Here is a 27,858-nt window from a genome sequence, read left to right on the forward strand (position 1 = left end):
AAGGATGGGAATACCGCTATTAAATTATAAATCGCATCATTCCAAAACAGTTAAAACAGGAATTGTGGTCTCATCTCTTTTGTCTTCATTATCAAAATCTTGTATCCATAGGGCAACCAACAGCTTCAACGAACAAATTAAAAGGTTGAAGGAAGCTGGATACCCGGATGGTGTTATGATATTGGGCTGTAACAAGGTAGCCAAAAAGCTTAGGAATCCATCTTTGGTCCCTAGTCCGGGAAAAGAGAAGGAAAGGAAAAAGTTTGCCATTCTCCCATACGTACACCATATGTCACATAATCTTAAAAATGTGGCAAAAAGGTATGGCGTAGGGGTGGTTTTTTCAGCACCCAAGAAACTTAAAAGGGTTTGTGCTGTTTTGGAAAGAAAGGCTGAACAACGAAAAGAATCTGAAACAACTTGTGGGGTTAAGCACGAAGCAATGTATGTGCCATGCGCAGAAGAGGTTGTGTACAAAATCCCAATGTCATGCGGACAAATATATATCGGGCAGACGGGGCGTTGCATCAATACACGTTTGAAAGAGCATGCAAATAATCTGGAAGCTAACAAATCTAATCATCTAGTTGACCATGTTCGAGATTGCCAATTTTGTTTTCCTTCATTGCCTTACTGCGATATCCTCTACAAACACCCGTCCCGATTAACACGTGAGATTATGGAAGCATATCACATGAAGAAAAAAACAAGGTTATGTGTCAGTAAGCCATCTATTTCATTATATGACAGTGAGGTTGCATACCTCGATGCCACGTAGAAACTTGGGTTTTGTCTAGGTACTAGCTGATAAGTTGGCCACTTTGTCTATAAAATGTACTGCTTTCCTTAAATAAATTTCAGTTGTGAGTCAGCGCTTGTCCTGTATTTTCTTCCACTCTGTCCGCGTCGTTGCGCTGTTTTCCACCAATATGTACCACCAACTCGCCCGTTTGGCTATTGTCACTTCTGCCTACCCGCCTAGCTCTCCGCGCCACCCCACTACAAATTTTCTGGCGCCGTCCCTGTCACTCCCACTGACTCTAGCTTGTCCTGGTGGCTTTACTCCCGGTATTACATTAGACTGTGACGATAGTGGAGGCGAAGTTTCCAGTGCCCTTGAAAACTGGAACTAGACATGCAGTCCAAACGGGTTTACAGTAGGTTGCTTAATTGTATCCATACATTCTGTGTATTTTCCAAGAGTTAAAAAAAAATCAGGGTTGGCCGAGAGGTATATCTTCCTCCAAACACACTGACATCTCTGGATGATGATTAATACAAAACCGTTTACAAAACCAATTGAAAGGACTCCAGAGACTAGCCACGTGCGAGTATACCTTCCTGACGCGTCATTATACAGCTGCAGCTGCAATAAAAGAAGAAAAAAAGATTTGTCTCGCTTAACATTGCACATCTCCAACTAACTAGCTAAAAAGTATGCGCACAAATAGGCCCAGATGGAAAAGCGCAGTCAGCAACTTCGTTGAACTATTTGAGACGAGCCACAGTTCTCCCTCAGTGATTTACTTCCCCGCACGACACATCAAGGCAGCGGTACCCGTGGCGCCCTCTCTGATCCGACATGAGAAGTGAAAGCACAATTTAGCAAGTACCAGCGGCACCGACCAAGGTAGCCTACGATCGGTAGTGACCTTGTTTGGCATGTAAGTTGATTGTTCTGACTCTTGTGTATGTCGTTGGTGAAGTTGGTTATGATTAGCGACGCCAATAGGCACACTAGGTTGAATCGCCAACTTTGTTCATCGACTTGCTGCTTTCCTGCTGCCTATTAGGCCTTTCGTTGTGTGTGTTGTGGTCGTTGCCCTATATTGATGTAAAGCCGTCAATATTGGATAGCCTCGTGAAGTAGCCCTTTGCTAATTCTGTCAGCCACGGGTAGTAACTGTGAAACGCGTTGCCGTTGAGTGCTGTTGTCTGTAACGCTGCTTGAACAAAAGACGACTCAAATCACCGTGGTGAGTTTCATGATAATCGCGAATCGGGAGAGATGTCATGCCTGCCTTCCCAGAAATACTCGCTTACTTTGTGATTGGTCACTTAGTTATCCGCTAACGAAATCGCATGTTACTGCTCTTGCAAAAACCGAGTGACGCTGTTAAAAAATGGGGCATCGTCGGATGCTGCCGTAGCAAAGACTTATGTCCCCCTCTTTTCTGTGGGAGCCTTGAACCGCATCGCAAGGATTTTCCGGGCAAGACTTGGCTTCTGACTGGCGGGAACGAGCAGTGCTCCAGCTCGAAGGTCTCGACTACATAGTGGAACGCTTTTGGTTGCTGTGTCTGGAAAACTATGAGAGATGTTGCGTAGGTGTTTGTGTAGTGCGCACTAACGGGGCCTTGGCATTTTGCCCCGCTGTAAACGTGCCAGAGCCAAATTCAAGTGCATTGGCCATGTCATGGAGGCGGTTCTTTTTTTACGGTAACTTCAGAAAAGCAACTAGCTGCGCCCGCAACTTGCGTGCTGCATGCAATTTATGCAGTAAAACCTGGCCCAACCGGGACTTATGCAAGGCCTCAAGGTGATTTCTGCGCAAGTTTTAAGATGCAAACTACGTAATGTGCTATAGATAAGAATGTAATTATGCGTTATCATGTCATTCGTGCGTTGTCTCCTCGTTCCCAGTTGGTGTGACTGTCTTGACGGTGACCTTTCGAATTTCAGCTGGTGCCCTGACGTAAGCACCAAGGGTCGCGCCAAGCATGAAAGGTCCAGGAAGGTGACATAATGAAGACCGTGTTTCGTACTGCTGGAAAAGAATAAAAGGTAACAAATGCAGCAGCCTACATTTTCTAAGTTTCATGGTAAACTGTTGCTTGCATAAAAGCTGTACAGTTTCGTCGCCCTTTGCCACCCTTCCACTCATTTTTTAATACCGCTGTTTCTGAGGTCCATCACTTCCTTACTTCCTTTACTCATGCACTTGCTAGTGTTGCTGCTATTTTCTTGAATGGTCGAGGTAGACGTGGCATGAAGCAAATACATGTACAGCTCAAGTTCACGTGATCCCATATTTTGAAAAAGTGCTCTTTGCAGTTATAATATTAGTATACTTAAATCTTGCTTGCTCAACGTCATTAACGTTGTGTTGAGGAAAAAGGGGTAAAGACGTGACTAAGGCCCAGTAAAGTTGCTGATGTGTTGTGATAAAAGTTTGTTTTGTCAGATGACATGTGTTTAGCGTTGTTTTCACTGTTTTTAAACTGTTAAACTGTTGAAGTTTTTAAATTGGTTTTTGCAGTGTCAATCGCTACCATAAATACCGGTGTTGTAGAGATGTTGTCGACCAACATGCTAGACTGGAGCATTCCATGTAAAAGTTAGGTTGCTGTTGATGATCTAGTAAATATAGAAAGCCCTATATATTTGTTTCAATTGAAGCATCAGCAGTAATGCAGGCATTACGTTATCAAGGTGTTGAGAAAGCATGCTGCAAATGACTTATTTTTCACGAGATCAAGATTTCGTGAACTCGGTTAAATTTGCAGTTTAGGAATACTTCGCAGGCACTAAAACACAAGCGGCAGGCTCTTTAGTGGTCGCATTTTTCTGTAGATGCATGAGCTTTTGGAAGTTGCAGATGCAGTAGTGTGTCTCTGCGCTATGTTGTGCCTCATTTTCGCGGTGGCAACTGTGGAAGGAAGTGGTCAGTAGATGGAGAACAAACATACCAATGGCTCTTGTTTGTGAAAAAGGACATTCAGAAGTAATTAAAATGCCTGCTGAATTGTGCAACGTCAACCACAACCCAAGCATCTGCTTTCACTAGGAAAAGCAGTTAAAACCTGTTACGGTTTTTTTGTGCTCGTTGCTAGGTTCCATACTTTTCATTGAAGAGCTGCTTGGCATTAAGAAGAAAAAAAAAAACGAACAGAAGCTCAGTTAAGAAGATCATCCTTGTGCTGTCAGCACCCACTGAACCTGTGGGCTCCTCAGGTCCTCACTTAGTTGTGAGGAACGAAAAAAGCTAGATATGACAGCACACATTTATCTTTGACAAAAGAATGTGCCCACCAGAGGTTGCTGTCCAATGTTCTACTTCTAGTAGAAGATAAAAACAACATGCAGATGCCCGAAATAAAATTGTGTTAAGGTGGAAATTTGGGCCATTTGGTAAATCTTTTAAAAATAGAAAACACAGCTCAAAAACATGAGACTGGCAATTCCTCGCTCCCTTTCTACATTGAATGTCATTCCGATTAACGCCTTTCCTCCTGGTATTGATGAGTGACAACGTGGAGAAAATGCCATCCATATTACATGTAAACAAGCAGTAGTTTTCTTTCTTCCTTTTGTGCTGTTTTCTGCCAGCTTATTCCACTTTTGCCTCTTGTGGCTCGCTTGCTTAAATTTTTACATCTTTGGATTGCAGGCAAAGAGCAAGATGAATCGAGATTTGCTCGGGAAGCCAACCTTTGGCAGTGCAGTTGGTGAGACTGCTTTTCCCTTTTTTTTACTTCAGAAGTTCAAAAACGCGCTGTTTCCACGTATGGCTTTGGAGCCTGTTGATGACATCAGCATGAGTGCTGCATTCGTGCTGAGCAAACTTAACGTTTGCTAATGAAAACAACATAAACAAGCATCGTAAACACTCTCATACTGGTGTATCATATAATGATGCCTGAGGATTGGAATTTGCATCCAAGGTCCATATTATTGTGCTCGATACATTCCCATAGGAGCTCGTGAATACCGCCCACCACCTTGCCCCATGCTATGTAGTTCTTCACGGTATTGTAGGACAGTGCATGCGCAGCTCAACGCAATAAACGCATAATCGGAAAGCAAGCAGTTACGGGCAAATGGAGGTAAAAGGTGACAAAACGGCACCCTCGCTTGCAGCCCAGCTTACTAGCAGCTAACAATTCAGCAGTTAGTTTTGGATTCCAGTGCGTACTGGAGGTTACCAGAAGCTTCTCTCGCAACTGTTCGTCCGGGAAAACGACCGCCAGCACGAGCAAATCGGGTTAATTGCACGCAATCCGTCCCCTCACCACTCGCATCTTTCGTAGCCACACACAGCGACATGGCCACACCTATCTTCCCAAGCCTACCTTGCACACACCCAGATGTACGATGGTGGTCTGGCACAGCAGGGAGCGCAATATGTGCAAGTAAAGTTTTTTTTTTTTCGAAAGCACAGGTGTGCTTTTAGGGTTGTGCAGATTACATGAGAACGTAAATTACGAGAGTAATACGATATAACGAACCTGACTGTCATGCGGATTACGCTGTATCTGAGGTTAGTCTGCCATCCACCCAAGCGCAGCCATACAGCTACAAAGGAAAGCTATACAGCTTCTGCAGAAACTTTATAGTTAAAGAAAAATTCGTCCTGCTCCGGGGATCATGCCCGCGACCAGTGCTTCGCTGGAGTAGTCGCTCTACCAACTAGTTAGCCAGGACGGCTGGCATATGGTAGGGAGAGCGAATTGATTAATAACTCTTAAGTGGCAACAGTGTTCGTCGAATGTTTAGGTGAATTCTCCAGGGAATTCTCTATATTTATAATAAGGGAGCAAATTACTCATTGGCTATCCTTTGTAGCTTAGCTTGGTCTGTTAGCTTCCCTTTGTAGCCGTATGACTGCGCTCGGGTGGATGCCAATGAGCAATTTGCTCTCTTATTACAATTTTACTCCATCTTGGGGAAATACCCGTAAACATTCGACCCAAGTCTGGCAGTGTAACTTTTGTGCATGTGTACTTTTTCGTACTAGACCCTATTATGGCACTTTCCAAGCTCTCCAACGTAGTCGCATGCTCCTCACTGATACATTTGCTACCATCAAGCTGGTTTAGTGATGCGATATAACCAATCGCGATGGAAGCACTCGCTATAGCAGGTAGTAGGCTGGCCTACTCGTCATCGTCATCAGAATCCTGGCATTGCGAGAGTTCTCGCACTTCGCATACTATTATTTTCATCAGTGTATGGCTTTTCGATGTCGGCATCATTATCTGCACTAATGAAGTCATTATAGGCGATATCAGGTCAGGCCAGCTGCGCATCGGTGACACGTTGCCAGGGGTAGGAAGCTCCGGTTAGTTTTGGTTTCAGCTGCTTCAGTGTACCTAATGACTGAGGGAGAAAAATATTTCGATAGGAGTAATTCCTGCACATGCACTCAGCGCGAAAGGCTACGGCAATGACCGAATTGTCAGAGGCACAGCGAAAACTAGCTGTTCTCTTTTCGCCAGCGGTGGTTTGGATCCTGCTTGGAAGTGAAGGTTTTTTTCTTGCTGCACACCGTTGCCATGACAGTGATGCGACACTCCACTTGGAATGCCTCCATTCGGTATGGGAGGTATTGGCACCAACATCTGGATTGCCTGGACTACAGTAGAAGGAAGCTTCCTACCCCTGGCATTGCCACAAATCCACATGCATCCGATAATGTGGTGTTCGACACCGTCGTCCATCGTTTCTGTGTTCCTTAACACTGCCTCATGGAAACAATTCTTGAAGCACTCTGCAATCAGTCCCATCCACGGGACCTTATCATTCCATGGCAGGGGGCAGAGAAATTTGAACTGGAACATTGTGGCACCTGGTCAATCGGTTGCTATCAGTATGTGCTGTTGACGCGCCGCCGACAGGACACGCACGTGAATTGTGCCCGTGTCAAGTGGCTGGTCTTGCTTGTCGCGCTTAGTGGCAGGAGACCATGGTCACAGTAATGGAAGGCAGCACATGGTGCACTGCATGGTTGTCAAGCACAAGAAGGACCATTCTATATATAGATATATATTTTTTGCTATGTCAGGGCAAATGTAGCTTCTAAAGAACTGTGCCGTGCAAGTCTTCCCAATGACAAAGGCAACCACTGGTTGCTGCTGTTCATGCTCGTGCACAGAAAGCTGCTAATGTGAAGCTTGCAGCACTTTCCATCAGCACTAGGCATCACCTTTCAAGGCATGCTTTTCTGACGGCCGTACCTGGTGGCAAGTTTTGCCAGCATTCCATACGTTCCATATTTCTAATTTGTTATTTATTTTTATTGTCTTTGCCTTTTGGGCTGCGACATTATTTTCATAGGAAACGGGAGGGGGATGAAGAGCAGGAGGCACTTGTCGCTTTCCACTCCAGCAAGAAGTGGTGGTTTTTGACTGCGGGGCCGACTTTACAGCATCTCCTCGTTCACTGTAACCAAGTTGTGCAGCCACAGGTGTTTGTTGTATTCGTGCCAAAACATACTATGAAGGTAGCACCGCCTTCATTCGTTATAACTGCAGCTGTTATAAGTGGGCTACACTCTCATCAAGTTGAAAGGCAAAGTATAGAAAGTGATGCTGAGCTCGCTTCTTCAGGTTCCAAAAAGCAAGCGGCGCAGGGAAAGAGTGAGGCTGTAAAGGAGAGGGGACCAGATACCAGGGATGGCATTCATGATGATCAACTACTGAAATTGGGCCATTCTACAATGGGTGCATGTCTCTTTCTGATGTGTTCGTGGTTTAGAACACATGCATGGGTTGAGTGATCACACTGCGTGACTGCTTCAAATAAGCTGTGTGGGCAACGTTGGCAGATGTGCTGAAGCCTTCACTGTCTGTTTTCAATGCAAGTTCAGTGCTTCTGATTGTAATTAAATGTCTGCACAATTCTGCATTTGAGACAGGACGCATGGCTTCAGGAGGTAGCGAGAATAGTGCTCTAGTTTAGAATAATGAGCTGTTTTGATCCACTTCTGTGAGACACCATGTGCACATACTCTGCTTTTAATTGCCAAGCCCTTAGAACTTTCCACCGAGTGGCTGTGATGTTACGGCTGCTATGCCCAACCTATGCCTTAGTGGACAACTACGGCTTATCTCATAGCCCAGGTGCAGTTTCAGGATGTGACTCTCCACTGTTGCCAAATGGCTTTGGTGCTAAAGACGAACTTCGCATTTCCGCGCATGTGAATAGCTTTTACTTTTCTTCTCCTGCAAGAAGAATGTGTGCTAACAACTGGATGTATGCTAAAATTGAATATAAGTGATGAATAAATGACTGGCACAGTTACACAGCCACCATTTTGACTAGCGCTGAATATGTCGGTGCTGTGGAAATGTCAGAGAACTTGGGCAGAATAGCCAGGAAGACATTTGGAGAAAGTGGGGAACTTGAAAATCTCATTCTGGTGTGTGCCCTTGGCAGGAGGGATTTGCAGCATCCACGACGTGATAGGGATACCCTAGTGATGGTTGAAAGGACTTTTGGTACCTCTCAGCGCTGCGGGGGACTGTGTGAATTGTGACAATGAGAAAATAGTTAAACCCCCCAATCAAAGCTCAGATTGCACAGATTGCGTGCTTAGAGTCACATTGGTGCTACGACAGTGCCTGTCTGTTTATTGAGGCTGTGATAAGTTGTAGGAATAGAGTAATCAGTCTAGTGTTTAGTGATAATTCCCAAAGTGGAGTAGATTTTAAACAAGGGAGTAATTATTATACCGTGACGGCTTCGTGGACAGTGAATGGGAGGGTACAGGATCCATAACCGTGTCATTCCACCAAACAGTTCGGCCGCACGACAGTGCGCATGACCGCCTGGTGCATTGCTTTCTCCATGGTGCAGTTATGGACAAAAGTTTGTAAGGCGCAGATTCACGAAAAAATTTTATTTCTGCATTTCCTTGCTAGCCAGCAAGATGGTATTTTTCTAGCTGATGCATGCATGTATATCTTGTCACGCTTCTGTGTGTTTCATTGGCCTGCTGTGCCTGACTGTGGAGCATTAACCTTTTTCCCACAAATCTGCACCCCGCAAAATGTTGTCCATGATTGTAGTTTCACTCTTTTGCTGCTGTAGCTGGCACCGTCTGTTGAAGCTTCTTGTAACTAGACGTGCCTAGAAAATTCATTGTAATCAAGAAAACAGATTTTTTTTCTTGGCTTTCAACGTTAAAATTTGGCAGGTGTGTTAGAAACATGCATTAAATAACAAATATTGACAATTTATCATGTTTTAAGGAAACTAATAACTGCAAGCGGGGTTATATTTTGCTGCATAGGAAGAGAGGGCATAATTCAGGTCCATCACTTCACCTGGATTAGCGGAAAAAATTGTCGTGGGGTGTAGCATATACTCAAGCGCAGCTGCATGGCTATGATCAAGAGCTGTACAGCTTTCACAGAAACTTATAGTTGAAGAAAAGTTTCTCTCCCGACCAGAATGAATTTTTCTTCAACTGTGAAATTTCTGTGACAGTTATACGGCTTAGCCTTATAGCTATAATTTGATGGATGCTAATAAGTGATTGCTGTCTTATATAAAATAATTCTGACTAGCATTGATGCTGCATGTTGCAGTATTTCAGAGATGTAGAAGCCTTTGGGTAGACTTTATCAATAAAGCTTTTGCAGAGAAGCATGCCACGCTTCCCAGTCATATCACCACACTGTGTGCCGTGTGCCATTTGCTGTGTCATTCTCATGGTAATTGCATAGTGTGCAAGTACACTTTTTCTAAATTTTTTCCACTGCAGCTAGAGGTTAGAAGGTGCGTATGCTTACTTCGAGCATCTGTCAGTGTTTGTATTGACTTCTATTGTTGTCTTGTTAGAATGCCATTCAACATTGATGTGTGTGAACTGCTATTTCTTCTGTTTCTTAGCCTATGAAAGGTGTTGAAAAGGAAGCGCAAATCTAGCTTTGTGCAGCTTTGAGCACTCCATGTTGTTCATCTTACAATAGTGCAGGGCAGAAGCTCTCATGTTAAATTTCTTATTTTTGCTGACATAGAGCGCAGATTGTAATACTAAGACTATTGCTTTACTAGATTATTAAAGGAAAAAGGCTAATATCCATGCATTACCTCTATAAGCTGGCTGCTGTTTTGACATCACATGTTGTTGAGGACAAAAGCATTTTCATGCGAGCGATACTAGCACAGCACGTAAATGAGTTAGTTTTTCAGAATGCCAATGCTTACTTTATGCATTGTTGTTTGTGCAGCGAGGCAAGTTCCAGGCCGCACTGAGCAGTGCCTGCTACCTCCTGGCACCTCACTCTCCTGCACCCCCATCCCGACTCAGACAAGTCGGAGCAGGCATGTGACAGTCACATTGGACGGGACATCAAGTGCACGACACTTGCTGCGGCAGCATGCTGGTCCTTACGAGAGCTCATTGCTTCGACGTCAGCTGAACAAATCTGTAGGCACAGCAGTGACAGCTGTGGCAGCACCTGCCAAGGCTCAGCCATTTCTTCCCGAGCAAAGCCTACTCGCCCAGCACCTAACTCAGAGAAATAACGAACCAAAAGGCACAGGGGCAGCCACAAGCGAGAAAGTGCGTATTCTGAAAACTTCAGGTGGGACAGTGACGGTGCGCTCTCTCAGTCCCACCGTGACTACACCCAACAGCAGAGTGCAGACAGATCAGCCCAGAGCAGCTTATAGCTCAGCGCTGACAGAACAGTCGCAGGCAGCTCGCAGTGTCCACAGCTTCCCTGTAGCCATCATACAAAAGAAGATGCCATCATCACCAGTCACAGGGACAGCTAATGTGCCACGAAAGATACTACCCAAGCCCGTGCACAGCGTGTCCTTCCTGGCCAATGGTGGCAGGTCACTTCAGAGCGCAGTTGTAGTTCCTGCCCAGGATGTGACTGCAAGAATGAAGTATACAGAAGTCGGTGCACACGCTGCTTCAAGCGATGTGATCACAGGTCTCAAGAACATGGCTGTAGTCCACCCACAGGTGCGGTCGGCCATGTCTTCTAAGCCTGTCACTGCTGACGAATTAGCCAAAGATACACAGCTTTCAAAGGCAGCCATCCAGAACATGGCAGTTAGTGTTGCACAGAAACTGGGGCAGTTAGCTAATGCCGATGCTGCTGCTGCTTCTGGGCGACAGTTCCATCCAGAGCCAAATAGGGTTGTCCCAGTATCAATTCAGAGAAGCATTCCCATGACTGTCACACAACGCGTGGATGAGGACGAGAACAGGAAATCTAGGATGTTCTTTGTTGACCTGACTGAAGCCGTGGAAATGGCTGCTTTAGCCAAGCAGGCTGCTCCAGCAGTGAGCACGCCTAATGAGACCAGGGTGCCAACACCTCCTGCCGCGAATGAAGAGCCTCTTCCACTTGAGGCAGGCTGCCTCCAGGTGCCGTCAGGGCTGAAGGTAGACTTCATCAACCTGGATGACCTGCTCATCGGTGACCTCAACTACCTGGCAAAATACTTTGGCCTCAGCATACTGGAGCCCTTGTCGATGGACGACATTGCCTACAAAGGGCTGTCAGAGTGGATAGACATCTCGGATGAAGCAGAGGTGGAGAAGACATTTTTGGAGCTGAAGGAGTTAAATGGGAGTCCTGGCCAACAGCTCTACTGGGCAAACAGACTGACACCGGACAGCCCGGACATTGCATATCCTATTGTGGTGCCAGAATATGAAGAGCTGGAAACCACTGGCCTTTCAGCAGACACCGCCAAGCCCACAGTGACAGCAGATGTATTGGAGGGAAAATCGTCATCTTCTTCGTCATCGTCATCGCCGGTGACTGCCAACCACGGTCAAAGAAGTGCCAGGGAATGCAGTGCTAACAAGAGTCCCCTCATCTTGATCATAAAAAAGGGTGCCAACAGTAGTGCCTCTAGTCCGGCATGGCAGCTGTCTCCATGCAGACAAACTGCTTCCAAGGACTCGGAAGAGTCCAAGGCACTGTTCTTCGCCGCTCTGAATCTGCTGCCGAGTGCAGGCGAGCAGCTAAGGAAGCTACGCAAGGGAAAGTCAGCTCGTGCGCTCGCCGTGCTCAAGGACAAAGTGATGTCAGAGTACCTCAAGAACCACTATGTGCCACTGCACCGAGTGCAGGGCATGTACCGGTACCTGTTCAAGAAGGGTCACCTTCGGGAGGGCAAACTCACCTATGCCTGCGAGGTTTACCGCAACCTTCGCAGCCGCGAGAACAGGCCAAGGGCATCCCTGGTCATCTCGCGCTATGATGATGAGGGTGAGTCGTGTAAACAGTGATTATTTCGATGCTGTACTACAAACTTTTGACTGTCATAGCATTGTGCCTGATGTACTCTGGGAGGTAGTGCATTCTGTGTCCTCAGAAGTCAAAACTGCATGAGAAAGAGCTTAGGAAGTTCTTGTGGCCATTTGAAAGTTTGCTAGAATCCATTCTTGGGGGCAGCTCATGACACCATTTCTCTTGTCTGATTATATGCGCAAATCCTAAATTTTCTATACATTGAATAGGATGCTGTTGAAACAGTATCGCGATACATGTTGTCAGGCCACTGTGATGATGACTGTGATAACCTTGTTAGTGAAAATAAAAGAAGCCACTTTATTGTCTGCACTGTCAGATTCGTGTTATTGTATTGGCCTTCCCATAAAAACATGTGAAAAATTGGCTGATGTTCCAAAATTGGTTTTGTGGTTTCTGCAGTACAATATATGCAAAACCTGAAGGGACACGGAAATTATTTTTGTTGTTTTAAATGCATTGGCTCACAGCAGGAGTTGTGTGTGGGACTTTGGGGGCCAAGTTAAGTGCACTGTGTAGAGCCTGTAATTCATGAAAAACTTCTACATTTTAAAACTCTGGGCTGGTCAGGGTAAAGCACTGCCTGCATATCCACCCACATCTTGCACACTGTCATAAGTGGTGTTAATTTTTAACTAACACAAATGGAACCTAATTACCTACAGTTCCCTATCCACCATTAGTATTCTTGTTGTAGCAATGAGCTTCATTTCTCCAAAGTCTGCAGTAGACTAACAGCTGGGCAAAGAACAGTCCTGATCACCTGGAGTAGGACTTGGGAAAGTTGTGGGTAAATTTCAGTCATGCATACGCGCACTGATGGAGGATGTTAGAAAAATTTCTTGAGAGCAAAGACTGTTTGAGCAGAGCTTTGCGTGCCCACACAGCTCTGTTCGATCGGACTGATGCTGTTGCAGGGGCTCCCCCAAGGACAGTTGTGTAGGGGCTGTTAAGACAGCGGATAGCTACTGATATTGGCAGCTACTGTAAGTGTTAATATGCTTACGTATGTTGTGCAAATTCATTAAAAAAGAAATGGAAACATGCGCCCATACTGGTTTAGCCTGCAGCACACTGCAGTCATCCAAATTTACACTTGTAGAAGTTACACAGCTGCAAGTTGTGACCACATATTGCTTGTATGCTCCAGCACTATCATGAGGGTGAGTTGTTCCAAGGGTTTCCATGCATGCAACAAAACCTTCAGTCTCATGCAGGAAGGTGACAGTAAGGATCAGCGCAGGAAAGGCAGTGAAGGTGAGGGAGTGCAGCATGAGGTGTCAGGATGAGGCAGCAAGTCCCAAGCTAGCTCTCCAGAGTCTCCCGCATCATCGTGTTCTCCTTGGTGCACATTTCAGTCTTCTACTATATAAGCATAGTAGCCTCAAGAAACAATGTTTCTTAAAGCTGAAACTGAAGGAAAGGGTAGAAGCAAAAGATATGTGGAGGAAAATAACTATGAACATAAGGATAACAATGAACATGAAGGTTACATAGCTTGCAAGCACTTCCAGGAAAGGCTCACCTCAGAGTCATAGGTTGCTTAGATAAGTGTTCTGTCTCTCTCTCTCTTTAGAGCCTCAAGTCTTGATAGCTCCTTTGTAAAATGTCCACAACCACCCCAACCATGTGGCCAGTACAATGTGGGTCTGCTCAGGGTCTTGAGGTAGCAGGTTCTGGCAGAGTCATTGTATTCAGGTATATCAAAATTACCTGCAATATCTATCCGGCTTGCACTTCCTTTAAACCTGCTTGTCGGCCCGGAAAGGGAAAATGAAGTGGCTCTTGCAGGCTCTTACATACAACAAGAGGCTGGGTGTGCCTTGGTTGACATCAGTATTCTGGAAAGAGCATCCTTCTCACACCCAGAACGCACTTTGTTGTCCTACACTTTTTTGTCCTTTGTATTGCCACCCGTTGGGTCTGACCTATCTCCTTGGTAAATGAGGTGGAACTAATAACAAAGACTATGCAGAATTTGAGTTAGTCTGGCCACTTGTGTGGCTTATTCGTATGCTTGGCGGCAACCTTGCTGGCAACAGTTGCTGCTGCAAATCTTAACAAATATATAGGTCGAACTGCTTCAAGTACTGCGCCTGCAGTCTTGTAAGTTCCCATGGTCATACACTTACACAATGCCTTGGCCCACGCAAGCCCATTGTCTGCTTGCTTATGCAGGTTGCAGGCTCCTAGCTGCAAACATGTCAGGAAAGCAGTAAATAGGATGCCAGAGCATCCCTATACATGCTGACTGAACAAGGTTGTAACTCTTCTCAGATTGTGCTCAGTAGCTTATTTTTACTTTGTCTCTACAAGATAATGTGACAGCATGCCCAGAATTTTGCAAATCGAATTTTTTGCAACCTGCAGTTGCTCTCTCCCAGGACGTAACCAGGATATGAAAATGTGTCATTTACCTTATTTTTAGCACAATTAGTGTGCAGTGGAGAATATATGAGAGACGGTGACATCGGCATGTATTCATGTGAGCACTGTGCATTGAATTATCTGGCCTACCGGGCTCAGTGAAACAACAACAACACATCGTTCACTTACCATGTCAGACAAGAGGCTTTGGCAATATGGCATTAAACTTTTCAGCCATTAAACAGCACCAGTGATTGGCACAGTTCATTTGAGTGAGCATTGCCAAACAAGACTAGTCATTTTATGCATACTGGGTACCTTGAGAGTTCACAATGTCTAGTATGCAAAAGTGTATGTGGAGGCAGACATGTAGAGTTCCTTTTGTCCTTGCGACTCTAGGGTTTGTTTTTTATGCTTTGGAAAGGACTGGAAACTGTTCAAGCTCTGTGCAGTGATGTGTTGCATCATATCAGAACAGCATGACTGTGCAGGACATTGAAAAGTATCATTACTCTTGTGTACTAGGCACCCAAATACGATTTCTCATGACAGTCAATGTAATGCTGGTACAATGGACAGTTTCAGCAGTTTAAACCTATGTGGATGTCTAGAACTTAAAAACGAGCTGGGCTATAGTTATTTACTACTGTTTGTATTTGCCAGAGGGAATTTCGGTGTGCTTCATTTCTCAGTCCTGTTGATGTGGTTTGCATGGTTTTTGGAGTTGCTCATTTGAACATTCTTGACATAGTTCCATGCAGTGAATAGCAATATTTCCAGTATCCAGGTGATGGGGAAACATGTTTTTTTATCACAGATTTTGTGGTGTAGTTGTAGCACAATTGTATGTGCTTGTGTTTTACAGTATCCACAGACATCAAAAGCTCCCCTCAAAATATGAACAACACCATACATTATACTAGTGGCAAGAAATTATAAGCAAGCTTATCTTATCTCTACAGATTTTACTCCAAAGAAGAATCAAACCACTTCTCCAGGCTTGCTCTGGCATTTGAAGAAGAAAAAGTCAAGCTCCAAGTATGGTGGGTATCCACAGTACCCTTCATTTTTTCTGTTGTACTATTAATGTTTTAGTAGTGTGTTGGCATCAGGTGCACAATTTACTCATCCATTGCAATAGATCTGGGTATGCCTGATGCACTTGGTAACTCAGAATGTTCATCAGAGTGCAGTGTTGTCACTTTGTTTTACCAAAAGAAGGTACATTGCATAGAAAGGAAGGCATTTCGTTAACTGTGCCTGCCCTCCGCACCTCCCTGCAGCCGTTGAGTGATAGACATGCTATCTTCTTACTATGATATGATATGTGATATCTTGCTACTATTGCAATAGCTGTAGGTGAAATAGGAAATAGAAACTAAAATGTGGCATTCTTATTCTGTGTCCTGTATGTAGTGGTACCTGCATTGAAGAGTCAGATTCAAACTGGCATGTGGTTAGTTGTAATGGAGTGGTTCCTAACTTGTACCTCTTCTTCCCATTAGAAATAGACGAAGATTACGTGCCTCGCAAGAGCCAGACCAATGGCCAGAAGATTCGGCGCAGCTTATGGGGTCGGCCAAAAGGTTCCTGGAGGGCGGCAGCAGTAGCTTCTACTGAAGCTAGGAGTGGCAGGAACAGCAGCAGCAGCAGCGCATCTGTTGAAGCTTCCGCACCCAGCCAAGCGGAAGTTGAAGGCTACGGCCCGACACCGCTGTACACGCTGGAAGCTGGCAACTGGACACCAAAGTGTGCCACTGATGAGGACATTGGTCAGTGGGACATCTGGGTCTCGGAGAACTCACTCGAGAGCAAGATGTCGCGCCCCATACCGATGGTGGTTCTGACCAGGATCGAAGACTGCCATGCAGGTAGGCTGTGGTCACAAAGAATAATACTGAGGAGGGAAAAAGGACTGCCCTGGCATGGCGGCTTGATTGTATTGCAGATTGCAGGTGCTTCGAGTAGTTCAGAGCCACTCGCATGCTGGCATTATATGGTGGCCAGAAAAGAAAGGACTGTTGTCTTCATGCACTTGTCGCATCTTGTGGTGGTTATTTTAAGCTTGAAAAGTGTTTAGCTCCCGTTGTCAGCACACCGTGGGTGACGTTGGCGCCAGAATGAAGGAGAACACGGAGGCAAACCTAAATGAACTCTGGCAAAGCTTTCAGTCCGCCTGGTGCTACGTGCTGAGCTGCTGCCTGAGCAGTGCATGCATCAACAATAGCGTCTTCATGTCCTGTGGTGGTAGGCAAAGCTATCTTATGGCGCGAAGGAGCCTAAGTTTTCCACTGCAGCCTGAGAGGCGCAAGTGCAGTCCTGGTGGCACCTGATAAGCTGGGTGACAAAGCCGCACGAGTTGCCGTCATTACGTAATGCACGCGAACCCAGAAACGCAGGTACCGTGGCACCATCTATCTGGTAATGCAACTGCGGCATGAGCTAGAGTTGAGAATGGCAGTAGTTCAGAAGACAACATTCTGTTGCATATCGCCATCGCTAGTCATGTGTTCAGTTCATTAAATTAAAGAGGGCTGTGCACATCTTGGTAGATATCTAAGTTTTGAGTGTGAAGCTGTCTTTTTAAGAATGATGAACTGTCTGAGCTAAATGCTGCTATGTATGTTGGTCCTGCCATATTTGGTCTTACTTTATTTGGTATTAGAGTTCTGGAGCTTCCATTTTAGGGTTGGAAGAATCTCTGTAATCATCCCAGTTTCCTGAAATCTTGGAATGGAATGTTTGCTGCTCCTTTGAGTGCGCGATTGGTTGCTTTGGCTCATCTCACTTAACAGAACCATTTTCTCTGCTTCTGTTTGCAGTTTATTGAGCATCTGCATATTTCCTTTTGCTTATTCTGTTCTGCAGGAGTGAACAATTTTATTGCGCTGTGTTTGTTGTGGCGTGTGCCTGTTCACAAGGTCTGAGAGGATGCGAAGGTTGTTAAAACAAAAGTTCTGGGGTTTTGGAGTGATTGAACAGAGAAATTTTTCAGGGCTGGAGTAGATCTTTTATACTGGAGGGGAGTTGCACATAACCTCTTCTTGAGTGCTCATACCAACCACTTCCTGGTACAAAGCTACACACACGACAAACAAGGTTTTCCTTTATGGTAGTAGTGCCTTTATTCAAGCAGTGTGTGTTTAATCAGCATATTCTGTAGCTGCATCTCAAAACATAAAATAATTCAGTCGAAACAAATCACTCCCTTTTAACACTGGATCTTCATATCCTTACATATGAGGACTAGCTCACTTTCTCTTTGAAACTATGAGTACACTTCTTCTTGCTCTCTCTCCTCCCCAGGCACAGTTAATGTGCCGGAGCGAAAAGTGAAACACTTGTTGCCAAGCCTGGCAACAGTGATTTCATTTTATTTTAGTGCATTTTGGGTGTCCGCTTTAAAACATCAGAGCACATCTTTATGGATGCTCTGATAGACTCGCCTTTGATGTGACAACTTTTCCACCTTCCTTTTCTTCAAATTTCTGTTGCTGTTTAAAGAAACAGTTATATTTGTTTATCGTGACCTGCGAACTTAGTATAAGCAGCTCCAACACTGAAGGTCAATTAGAAATTGAAAAAAAAGAAATAATAATTTTCTTGTTGAATAAAATGACATTAAAGCATTTTTCCCTCCAAATAGTATTTCTTTCTAAGATTAGTTGCACAAGCATTGCTTTCTCACTGTTGATGTTCATTCAAAGCAGCAGAATGAGTGGGCAAAACAGTTTATCATTGGCAGTTTTCGTAAAAGGCAGCTATTTGTGGTAGTCATGTCACCGACAGCTGTAGGTGAAGCAAAGGCATGCATAGTGTCCGACATAAGAAGAAAACTGATTTGGGGGACATGTATGTGGAGCCTCTGACTGCTGCTCTTAATTGCGATTGCATCGTTGTGCGGCTGTCGCTTTTAAGTGGTGACTCATGGCATCTGCTAGGCGTATGCACCGCGCGCCCAGCATCCAGTGCCACCCAGCATCAGGCGTCGGAAAGGGTTACCCATCTCCACGTGTCTCATGCTAGCTCCCATTCATGTTTGCATCGTCGTGCTTGTTTAGATAATTTCATGCAGACAAGGACAGCTGTGGCAGCCGCAGCCAGAGCAGACTCGTCCCATGGAAGCGCGAGCGCAGACATCAGCAGGTACAGATCTGGGTGCCGCACCCATGCTCGGATCAGCTCCAGCACACACACAGGCACGCAGACACACACAACGTATGTCTAGGAAGTGCCCATGGAGTTGGGGCTTTGGTTGCACGTGCACGCCACGATGCCATCCCGGAGGAGGTATGCTGAACCGAGACCACACAAAGCAAGCGTTGCGAAAACATTTGCTCGAAACGAATACTTTGATATTTCAAGTACCAAACATTTGGATCGATTCGAATACTATATTATTCGATCGAATATTCAGAATTATTGAGTATTCACACACCTCTAATTTTGCTGTTTACACTCTGAAGCACTGATAGCAGATATGAACCCCAGCATCCATGAAAAATATTAATTGCTTATAAGTAGGTATTTGACTGTTCGGTTTGAACCGAAAAACACCGATAAAAGTACACCCAATTCAGTTTTCGAAATTCGGTTTTAACCAAAAAAGTCAGTATCCTTGACATGCCATGTGTGGCTAGCCAGCTATCAAGCGCGAGATGCTCAGTCAGAGATGAAAAGTAACTAAATAGAGAAGCCAGGGGGCATGATGTGATGATGGTATTGCTGGATAAGAAGTGCAGTTGTGCGATTTGCTAGTTTGCTTGTCTCTGCATACCGGGATACCCCCTCCTCGCCACCTGCTGTAGCTACGCACTGCTTGGTTAAGTAGGCTTATCAACTGCATGTATGACACCGAAATGAAACCGTGCATGGGCGTCACGAAAAAGTATCGTGTTCTGGCTACTGCAACGATTCAGCTGCAGTTCCGTCGCTGTCGTCAACTCGCAGACAACGTGATGCCCTACCCTCTCGCTCAACCCAGTGCGGCAACACTACAATCACATGTCTACCTAGTTCTTAGAACTAAGCTTCCACTTGTTCTTTTGCCTGCCGGCTATCTCGTTTAACTTGGGTTACTTTATAAATGATTGCAATTCCTTCTACACGCAAAGCTCCAAGAATACTACCATTTGCACGTTACATAGTGGTAGATAAACTGTTCACACTGACAGAATTGCCACATGAAATCACCGAAAAAAAGTCAGTAATACTTTTTGTCTAAAATAATATCTGCCGAAAAAAAAAAAAAAACTTGTGTTCCGAAATAAACACTGAAAAAAGTCCCGCTGAATTTCAAAAAATAAAAACAGAAAAGTTCATCCTCTAGTTATAAGGAAAGGAAAGATAGTAGCTGTCCTGCTTTCGTGGACACTTTGCACCCTGATGGGTGGGATAAAGGAGGGAGTAAAAGAAGGGAGAGACCTTCTGGGATTCTTTAATGTACTCTTACATAGCATAGCAGACAGGTGACTTCTGTGTTTTGCCTTCGTCAAAATGCAGCCAGGGTGGCTGGAATTTGATCTCGCAAACTGGTGTTTAGTAGCCAAATGCTACACCACAAGGCTATTGAAATTAATGTTTTTGTTGACTGATTTCACGATATGTAAATTTTTTTACCACAGGTGTGTGCCGTGTAGGCTGTCACTGCGAGTGATAAATTGCAAATTATTTGCCTTTGTTTATTAACCCTGCAGGGGCTTCTTTGGCAGTGGAACCACCACAGTGCACACAGGTGTCTGAGCTGTTCTGCAACCAGTGTTCCTACAGTTGCCTCAACAAGACTTCTATGGTGAACCATTTCTCTTTGAAGCACGAGGGTGTGGATGTCTCCTTCAAAACTGTCGTCATCAGCTGCCGTGGTAACAAGACTTCCCCTAGTACTAAATGTCAAGGTGAGTAATGGAGAGCCATCTGATAAGCTTGCTAAATTTCTATTCAGCGCTCGTCTGTGTTGTCTTCTTACTTTTGTCCGTCGTCTAGTTCACGCTGTACCACCCACAATGAATTATTACCAACTCGCCCAGCTGCCCATCGTTCTTCTAAATTTCTATGTAATGGCACTGTAGTTTGTGTGGGGACATCACTGCTGGCAAGTATAGCTCTTCAGTCTAGCTCAGGTCAGAAATTAGCGAGAAGCATTGGGTTTATATCTAACGTGCAAGCATCACAGCACTTGCCACAAAAATAGGAAGAGACAGATTCCTTGCAATGATAAAACACCTCTGTTTAACGAATGGAAGGGCGGGCAGATCAAAGCTAAGCTCATGAAATTTGTGATGGTTGTTGAAAGCAATAGTTTGGCGAGTTGATATCGCTCCATCTTATGGAAATGGTGCAACAAAACAAAGGGCTAGAAAGAGTTACGTTAACATGCTTGCGGCCAGCTATGGCCCGTTTCTTACCTACATAGCAGTCAATGCTGTGAAGGCTGCCGAAGTAGTGTGTCCGCAGAACCATATTACTCTGCCACGTATCATTTGTTTTTCTCAAAAACTTAGTGAGCACTGGACGAAAACAAAGACACAAAGAGCGTTATAAAATGAAGTGGTAGCTTTGAAAACCATGCTCAGTATTCAGGCCCTCTGGCTACAATTTTCATTGAGTGTGAACTATTTTTTTAGGCACGGATTGAGTAAGAACGATTTGCCCTACCAGCTGCATATCATACCACTACATTCATTCTTACTTCTCGAAGTCTCAGTGAGTGGCAAGAGGTAAAGCAAAGTCCTGGAGGTGTCAGTCATGGCACTTAAAGTTTGTTGCAATGAAATATCCCTGCATTCACTTTGGTTGTATGGCGAACTACTGTTTGGGTGCGGACTCGACCCGCACGAACAGGTGAACTAGCTTTGGCAGCATTGACTGCTATGTATGAAACGGAGTATACTTTTTATTTAATAGACCAGTGCAGATTTACTTACACAGCCAAGTGTCCAAATGTGTAAAAACCAAAATCTCTGCAGTAAAAACATAAAAAATGAAAATTTTTCTCATGCCGGTGATGCACAGAGTGTCGCCGGCAGTGGCCAAAAATGTTGTATGCTGTGCAGTTCAGAAAAGCAGCATGTGGTGGTAGCTGCCCTAACTGTAAGAGCAGCCAGAGAGACTATGCATGCTGTGTAGTTCGAAGAACAGAAGCAGGCAAAGACTGGCACCTTGGGCATCTAAAGGCCCCGGTATATAACCAGTGTGCAGCCGCCACCGTCTGTTAGCTGTCCTAGAATGCCTTACGCCTACCCAGCATTGCATTTCATGCTTACATTTACTCTCAACAGTGAGGAGACTATAAATTTTTTTTCGTCTCGTGTCACACACTGCAGAGCAGTGAAGTATTGCAGATTTTGAAGTTGGAGCTCGACTTTGAGCTCTGAGGGTTAGCGTGAGCAGTTAAGTATATATGCATTCTCTTTTATTTGACTTTGTGGTTGCAGGCCCATCGACATGACCGCATGGGATAAAGTTAGGCACTGTGTTTTCTGCACTGTGTGTCAGCAGTGGCTCGACTTCTGGCAGCTCGCCTTCCACTGGTGCTTGTATAAGAGAGACTGCGGAGACGCTTGTTACGTCCCACTACACTGCCGGTTAATTATTTATGATGAGTGGTCGTCATCACTGGAACATATGTACTGCGTTAAAAATGTTATCGCTGGTTCTTTGCCACTGTTAACCAATTGCGTCATATATGCACATACATATATACTTTGTGTGTATCACAGTCATGTGCTTGGGTGTTTTCTATGCTGTGAAATGATAAACATGTTCTTTCTGTAAACCTGCTTAGACGCCAAATTTTTGGTTGCGTGTTGAATGATATGTAAGACATTAATATAAATAAATCGCAATGTGGTACTTGCCCTGCAACCGGTAAATAATTTATAATTGCAATTATTTTCTCATGCTTCAGCAGCCGAGTGATCTCTGTGACAAGAAGCTTAAAATGTCCCTGAAATGATATTGATAGTCATATTCCAATGCAACAGACCTGCAGAGGTGGACTTTGCGAGTATTTGAGCCAAGCTAAGAAGCTCTGCTAGGACCCTTTAAATCAGAAATGATTTTTAGAAATTGCTGCTCACAACCAGTTAGTGCTACTCCTCACCATGCGTCCTGAGCCACCCCTCTCTGTCTGATGTAGATTGGGGAATCTTGGTGCACCTTCTCATTGGCCATGCCAAAGAGACGTGGGCAGGACGGGGCATGGCGGGATGCAGCTCTGACCATTGTTTTTTATTCTTAACGCAAAAGCATTAGTGACTACAAGCCAGACACGCAACGTGCGCATAAGCAACACGCAAGGTTCAGAAATCGCTGTGTGAAATCATCGCTAGCAGGCTAACGATGTTCAATGGGCACAGTAAGGAAAGAGTTAGCAGCTGCACCACTGGGCCAGGAGTGGTATGAGGGCTTCCAGCAACCTGTGATTGCAAAGTCAAGAATTATCATATCCGCAGATATGGCCATTCATCCATTAACGTTATCATGTCATACCCTTAAGGCGGAGCTTAAGTGTCCCTTCCAGTTTTTTTTTCTGCCCCATTGGCATGTATGAGTTAAGGGGGGAGAGGAGGAGCATCATTTTTAGTTGCTGATATCTTCGGTGTTAATGGCGCTAGCTTAAAAATTTTTGTGATGCAGTGGCGAGTGATGTAATACAGATCATTTGTACGCTTTTCGTAACCTCAGTAAGTATTGTTTCTTGGTTCTTTCTAAGTAGTGGTGACGTGAAGCAACAATGATATAATTGCTGCTTTGTCGTTTTAATTCACTACAGCACCTAAGCTATCCTGCCTCAAGAGCCGGAATGGCAGCAAGGGAAGAAGCTGCAATTATGTCGCAGTTTTTTTTCGGCCTCACATGACCTATACCGAAATTTGATGTTACAACCATCGTATAAATGTTGGAACTGAAATCGTATGAGAGAAGAAATTCAATTGTAAATTATTGAATGGTCATAGGTGAGCACCATGCAGTGATCTGTTTATACTAATGTATTGCGCATCATTACAAAGACCAAGACATTAACCGAAGTTTAGTGTCTGTACTCCTTTAACATTAGGATGCAGCATGAAAATGTTTATTGTTACAGCTCATTACCTTATTTTGCTGTGAGCTTGACAAGTTTAGTACATATTAACCGCTGCTCTCGATGCCCAGTCTATGGTGCAAGGTGGTACAGTACGACTCAGTGGATCTATTAGTGCTGTCTCAGTTGTGTCATGACTTCTGGACCTATCCTTATTGGAAAGTACAGCCTCCCCCCCCTTCCATGGCAGTGTTCTTAAATTGAAGCGTAGAAAAGCACAGCTTGAGTCGGAATAAAATTTCTTCTCATGCCATCATGATCAGATATATTATTAAACTTATAATTTAGAGCTTCGTATTGCAATACTTACCATGGTTGGAACCCCTGACCACTAATTTTGTGTTTTTTTTTGTCACTTCACATTATCGTAATTACCCGATTCTTATGCACACCTGATCCTTATGTTCACGAAAACGTAAAAGGCAGATTTTGTGCGGAAGCCTAAAACGATGTTCATATCTGCTTCCGTGTGACTGCTTATCACTCTTTTGATGGTTCATCTCTGCTGTCATCGCAACGAGTGCACCACGAAGCAACAGATGTGTATTGACAACAGAGTTTCAAGGCAGGCAGCCAAATCAAATAGAGATCAACAGCAATAACAACAGACGTTCCATGCCTTCCACACTCGTGTGTGACCTCATTGACGGCAAACGGTCCTGTAGTTTTGGATTCTGGCGTGATGTACGTTCTTTCGGTTAGTGGAAGTAATGTCACTAACCAGCAGTTTTCTCTTGCGCCACCTATGACTCATCTGGGAAAACGACCCCCCACTGCGAGCGGGCTGGGTAAATAATGTGCAGTTTGAACTTTTGTTAGTGAAACCAATTTGGATATGAATAGGATTTTTATTTTTTATTCATGGAGCTCCATGCATCCTGGCGGAAGCGGGTACAAGTGTGGGACTCTACTCCCGGCCCTGCCTCGCAATTTTGGGCGGTGATCTTTGTAAAACAAACAGGCCAACTTATACGCGACCATTTACATAGCTTAATGTGTCCAAGATGCCAACTATAGATATTGTCAGTGCAGAAAGGCTTAACCAGCATATTGTGTTGGTAATTTCTAGGGCCCGGAACATTAAACATTGTCTAAAAATACCAGTAAATGCTAAATGGGGAATTTTTCTACTTGCCTACTTTCTTTGTTTTTTTTAGCAAATACTTCCTTTTTGACCAGACTTGCTGCCTATAAACTGTAATGATAATAATAATAATAATTGGTTTTTGGTGGAATGGAAATGGCGCAGTATCTGTCTCATATATCGTTGGACACCTGAACCGCGCCGTAAGGGAAGGGATAAAGGAGGGAGTGAAAGAAGATAGGAACGAATAGGTCCGTAGTGGAGGGCTCCGGAATAATTTCGACCACTACAGCACACAGGCGCCTTAGCGTTTTTCCTCCATAAAAACGCAGCCGCCGCGGTCGGGTTCGAACCCGGGAACTCCAGATCAGTAGTCGAGCGCCCTAACCACTGAGCCACCGCGGCGGGGCCTATAAACTGTAGAAGAACGGAAGTTTGGGCAAGTTTGTACTGCTTCATAATTTTGCAACAGTGCAACACAACGAGGACAAGAGCGAGACAACAACGACAAGTTCAGTGCCGTCTTTGTGTCACTTCTGACTCTTGTCTTCGTTGTGTTGCGCTGTTGCAAAATTATGAAGCTGCCTATAAACACCTAAATATGGCTTTTCTGTCCTTGGAGCTTTTATTCAGTTTTGTGACGTTGGCCTACGGATGGTGGAAGAAGTGTGCCGAAGGGGTGTGCCGATGCGCACCCACCTCGCCAAATGTTTCTTTCTCGGAAGTGTTCCCGCCACCCAATCCGGCACTGTCCAGCGGGGAACCATCGCACACTCTCGCTCCTCACTCAGTCAATTCTGTGGCAGTGTTCTGGTTAGTCTCAACGCCATTGACAAACATGCACAAACACATGTGCACTGGCTTACTTTCCAGGAATGTGGGAAGGAAAGCTGTCTGCTTGGCTCGGCTGTTCTGAATCGTACACTAAACTTTAGGGCCGAATGCACGCTCTGCCGAAATCCTGCCCTCCCGACTTCTGAACTAAAGGGGGGCCACCAATCTAGGGCACTGTTTGCCTGTTTGGGATTCTTTTGTGCCTATATTTTCGGGCTCTAGTAATGACGCTGGGGCTGTTGGTAGGTAGCTTGGTTTTGATTTTGCACATGATTGTAATGCTCGTGCCTTTTCTAGGCTCGATTTTTGTCGAAGAAAGTGTGCATTAGACTCGGGTAGATACGGTATATGCAATTTCTTGCTTCAAATATCACTCCAGTAAAGTTGTAGTTTATCTTGGCCGCCTATTTATTTACTCTGGACTCTTATTAGCAACGTAACCATGGTGGTGTATTAAAAACTGCACAACACATTTGACGGGAAATATAGTCGGGGACGCCCCACAAACGTGTGTTGCTTGACAGCACTGGTCGTTTTGGCTGAGATAAAAAAATTTTTATGACTTTGTCTTAGAAATGAGAGAAAATATGGGGAGTGGAGTGCACTAAGTGGTGCATTGGTGTAGTGTACGAAAGATGAGGCCAGAAGACTATGAAAGAACTGCCTGAAATCTGGTGTAGCTATCTGGCTAAGCTGTATGTAGCTGTTGTGTGTTTGCTTTGTAGTCCTGTTATGTTGTGGTTGTACTTGGTGTGCGAAATTCTTGTGAGATATTGAGCATCACCCTCATCTTGCATCCCCCTCCCCTCCCTCTTATTGTCTCGCCTGAAACAGTGTGGGACTACAGCTGTGTATATGAGGCCTTTGCCATGACATAGCAGCTCCGCCATGCACAGCCACAATCTGATAGCATGCATTTAGAAGTGCTAGGCACATTGTAAGTAAGACTGCCATCACTGAACGCTTGTGCTTGTCGAGTCGGATGCGTTTGGAATTGTACAGCAATGTCTAGTTATGATAAACATGTTGTCTTACTTGCTCACCTTTTTTTTATTTATAACTTTACTGTCACATTATCTACCATTTCTTTGTTGATGCCCAAGGTGTGTAATGTTATACCTCTGAAGTATGCCTTGATGTAGTTTTGGATTAGGTATATTGATAGTAGCAGTTTTTTTTTTGCAGGCATTTATTTTTCATTTAGCTAGGAATTTTGGTGTACGAGCAACAAATTTTGTGAATCTTCCTGTTCAAGTATGGGACTTTTATTTTGCGCTGTTCGTTTTTTTTGTACAGTTACTGATAGAATTTGAACTGATAAACATTTTAGCCATTTTTTTATGCTAGGTGTTTTGCTTTGTATACGCGATGTAAGTATGGAAATGAAAAGCCAGAATCAAATTTTAATCACATGTACGTGTTGTATATACCACTCACTGCCTTTGTCTGCAATGTATGTTCTTGATTGAGGCTTACGTACATGAGCCTCCTTTGCATGTTTTCTTCTTGTTTCCCTTGGCTAGGTTTTATCCTTTCCTGCTCACTTTTTGCCATGATGCTTGAATGTATGATGCTGGGGATTTGAAACTATGTGATGTACCATGTAAATCGTACTGTTTGCAAAACGTGTCCAGGCTACTGGTTTTGCAGCTTGGGTTAGTGAGGCTTTTTGAGAGCTTCTCGTCACACCACTAAGCTCCAGAGAGTTCGTGATAAGGGTTGTCCTTGCTGTTCATAGGTCTAGAACCCTGAGGATATCTTACAAGCCATGCTGCACGGCCTGGTAGCAACCCTTAAAGTCTGGGAACTTTCAACATAGTGCAATACCACGACATGGAATACTTATGTCTGCACTTTAAGATTGTTCTCAACCAGCACTTTGTTTTCAGAGCCATGGAAAGTAAAGACCATATTCTAAAGCAGTCATTCTTGGCAGTGTGACCGTCATTACATTGTCACTTGGCTGGCAGCTATGTGAATCCTATCAACATCAATTTTATGCACGTATATGTTGAGCAAACTGAAAGGCATTGCTTAAGGGCATCATTTGATGGGGCAGCGTCCTGCAGGTTCCTTTTGAAGGAGTAGAAGGGACACCTTTCTATGAAGTAAGTAATGCTGGCACATCTTCACTACATGGGGTTTCTCAAACACACATAGAGAAAAAGGCTGATGCCACTTTTGAAGCTGAAAGCACATCCCAGTGTAGTTGTCCAAATGTGCCACTGACCGAGGTTGTTGGAATATGCAAGCAGAAACACAATAGTGTCACCAAATTCCCATTAGTGCTGTTAGGCAACATGCTGTGAACTGCATCATGCGAAAGCATCTCCAAAATCGTTTCCGAATGTCGCTTTGAAGTTCATTATCAAAATTTCGCAGCCTATAAGAACTGTTATGTAAGCTATTGGCATTTCTTTGAAGTATTGTTAATTCTTTCTTGAGCTTGTTCATTGATTTGTAAATGTAGGAATTCTTGACTG

General features: G+C 44.4%; 1 protein-coding gene across 4 annotated transcripts; it reads left to right on the plus strand.

Annotated features, from left to right (window-relative positions):
* Positions 1–1,564: 1,564 nt before the first annotated feature.
* On the plus strand, positions 1,565–26,027 carry LOC144136625 (uncharacterized). 4 transcript variants are annotated; one of them, XM_077669122.1, is made up of 8 exons: positions 1,565–1,664; positions 2,683–2,784; positions 4,391–4,448; positions 9,957–11,963; positions 15,335–15,415; positions 15,878–16,243; positions 20,069–20,266; positions 21,806–26,027. In XM_077669122.1, the coding sequence occupies exons 3-8, from the start codon at positions 4,403–4,405 to the stop codon at positions 21,817–21,819; spliced, it is 2,712 nt and encodes a 903-aa protein (XP_077525248.1). In that variant the 5' UTR covers positions 1,565–1,664; positions 2,683–2,784; positions 4,391–4,402; the 3' UTR covers positions 21,820–26,027. The 4 variants fall into 4 exon arrangements, with proteins under 4 accessions (XP_077525248.1, XP_077525249.1, XP_077525250.1 ...); XM_077669123.1 differs by lacking the exon at positions 1,565–1,664 and adding an exon at positions 1,707–1,976; XM_077669124.1 differs by lacking the exon at positions 1,565–1,664 and adding an exon at positions 2,101–2,262.
* Positions 26,028–27,858: the final 1,831 nt, after the last annotated feature.

This window comes from Amblyomma americanum, chromosome 6 (assembly GCF_052857255.1).
Source record: "Amblyomma americanum isolate KBUSLIRL-KWMA chromosome 6, ASM5285725v1, whole genome shotgun sequence".
In the NCBI taxonomy this organism is placed as follows: domain Eukaryota; kingdom Metazoa; phylum Arthropoda; class Arachnida; order Ixodida; family Ixodidae; genus Amblyomma; species Amblyomma americanum.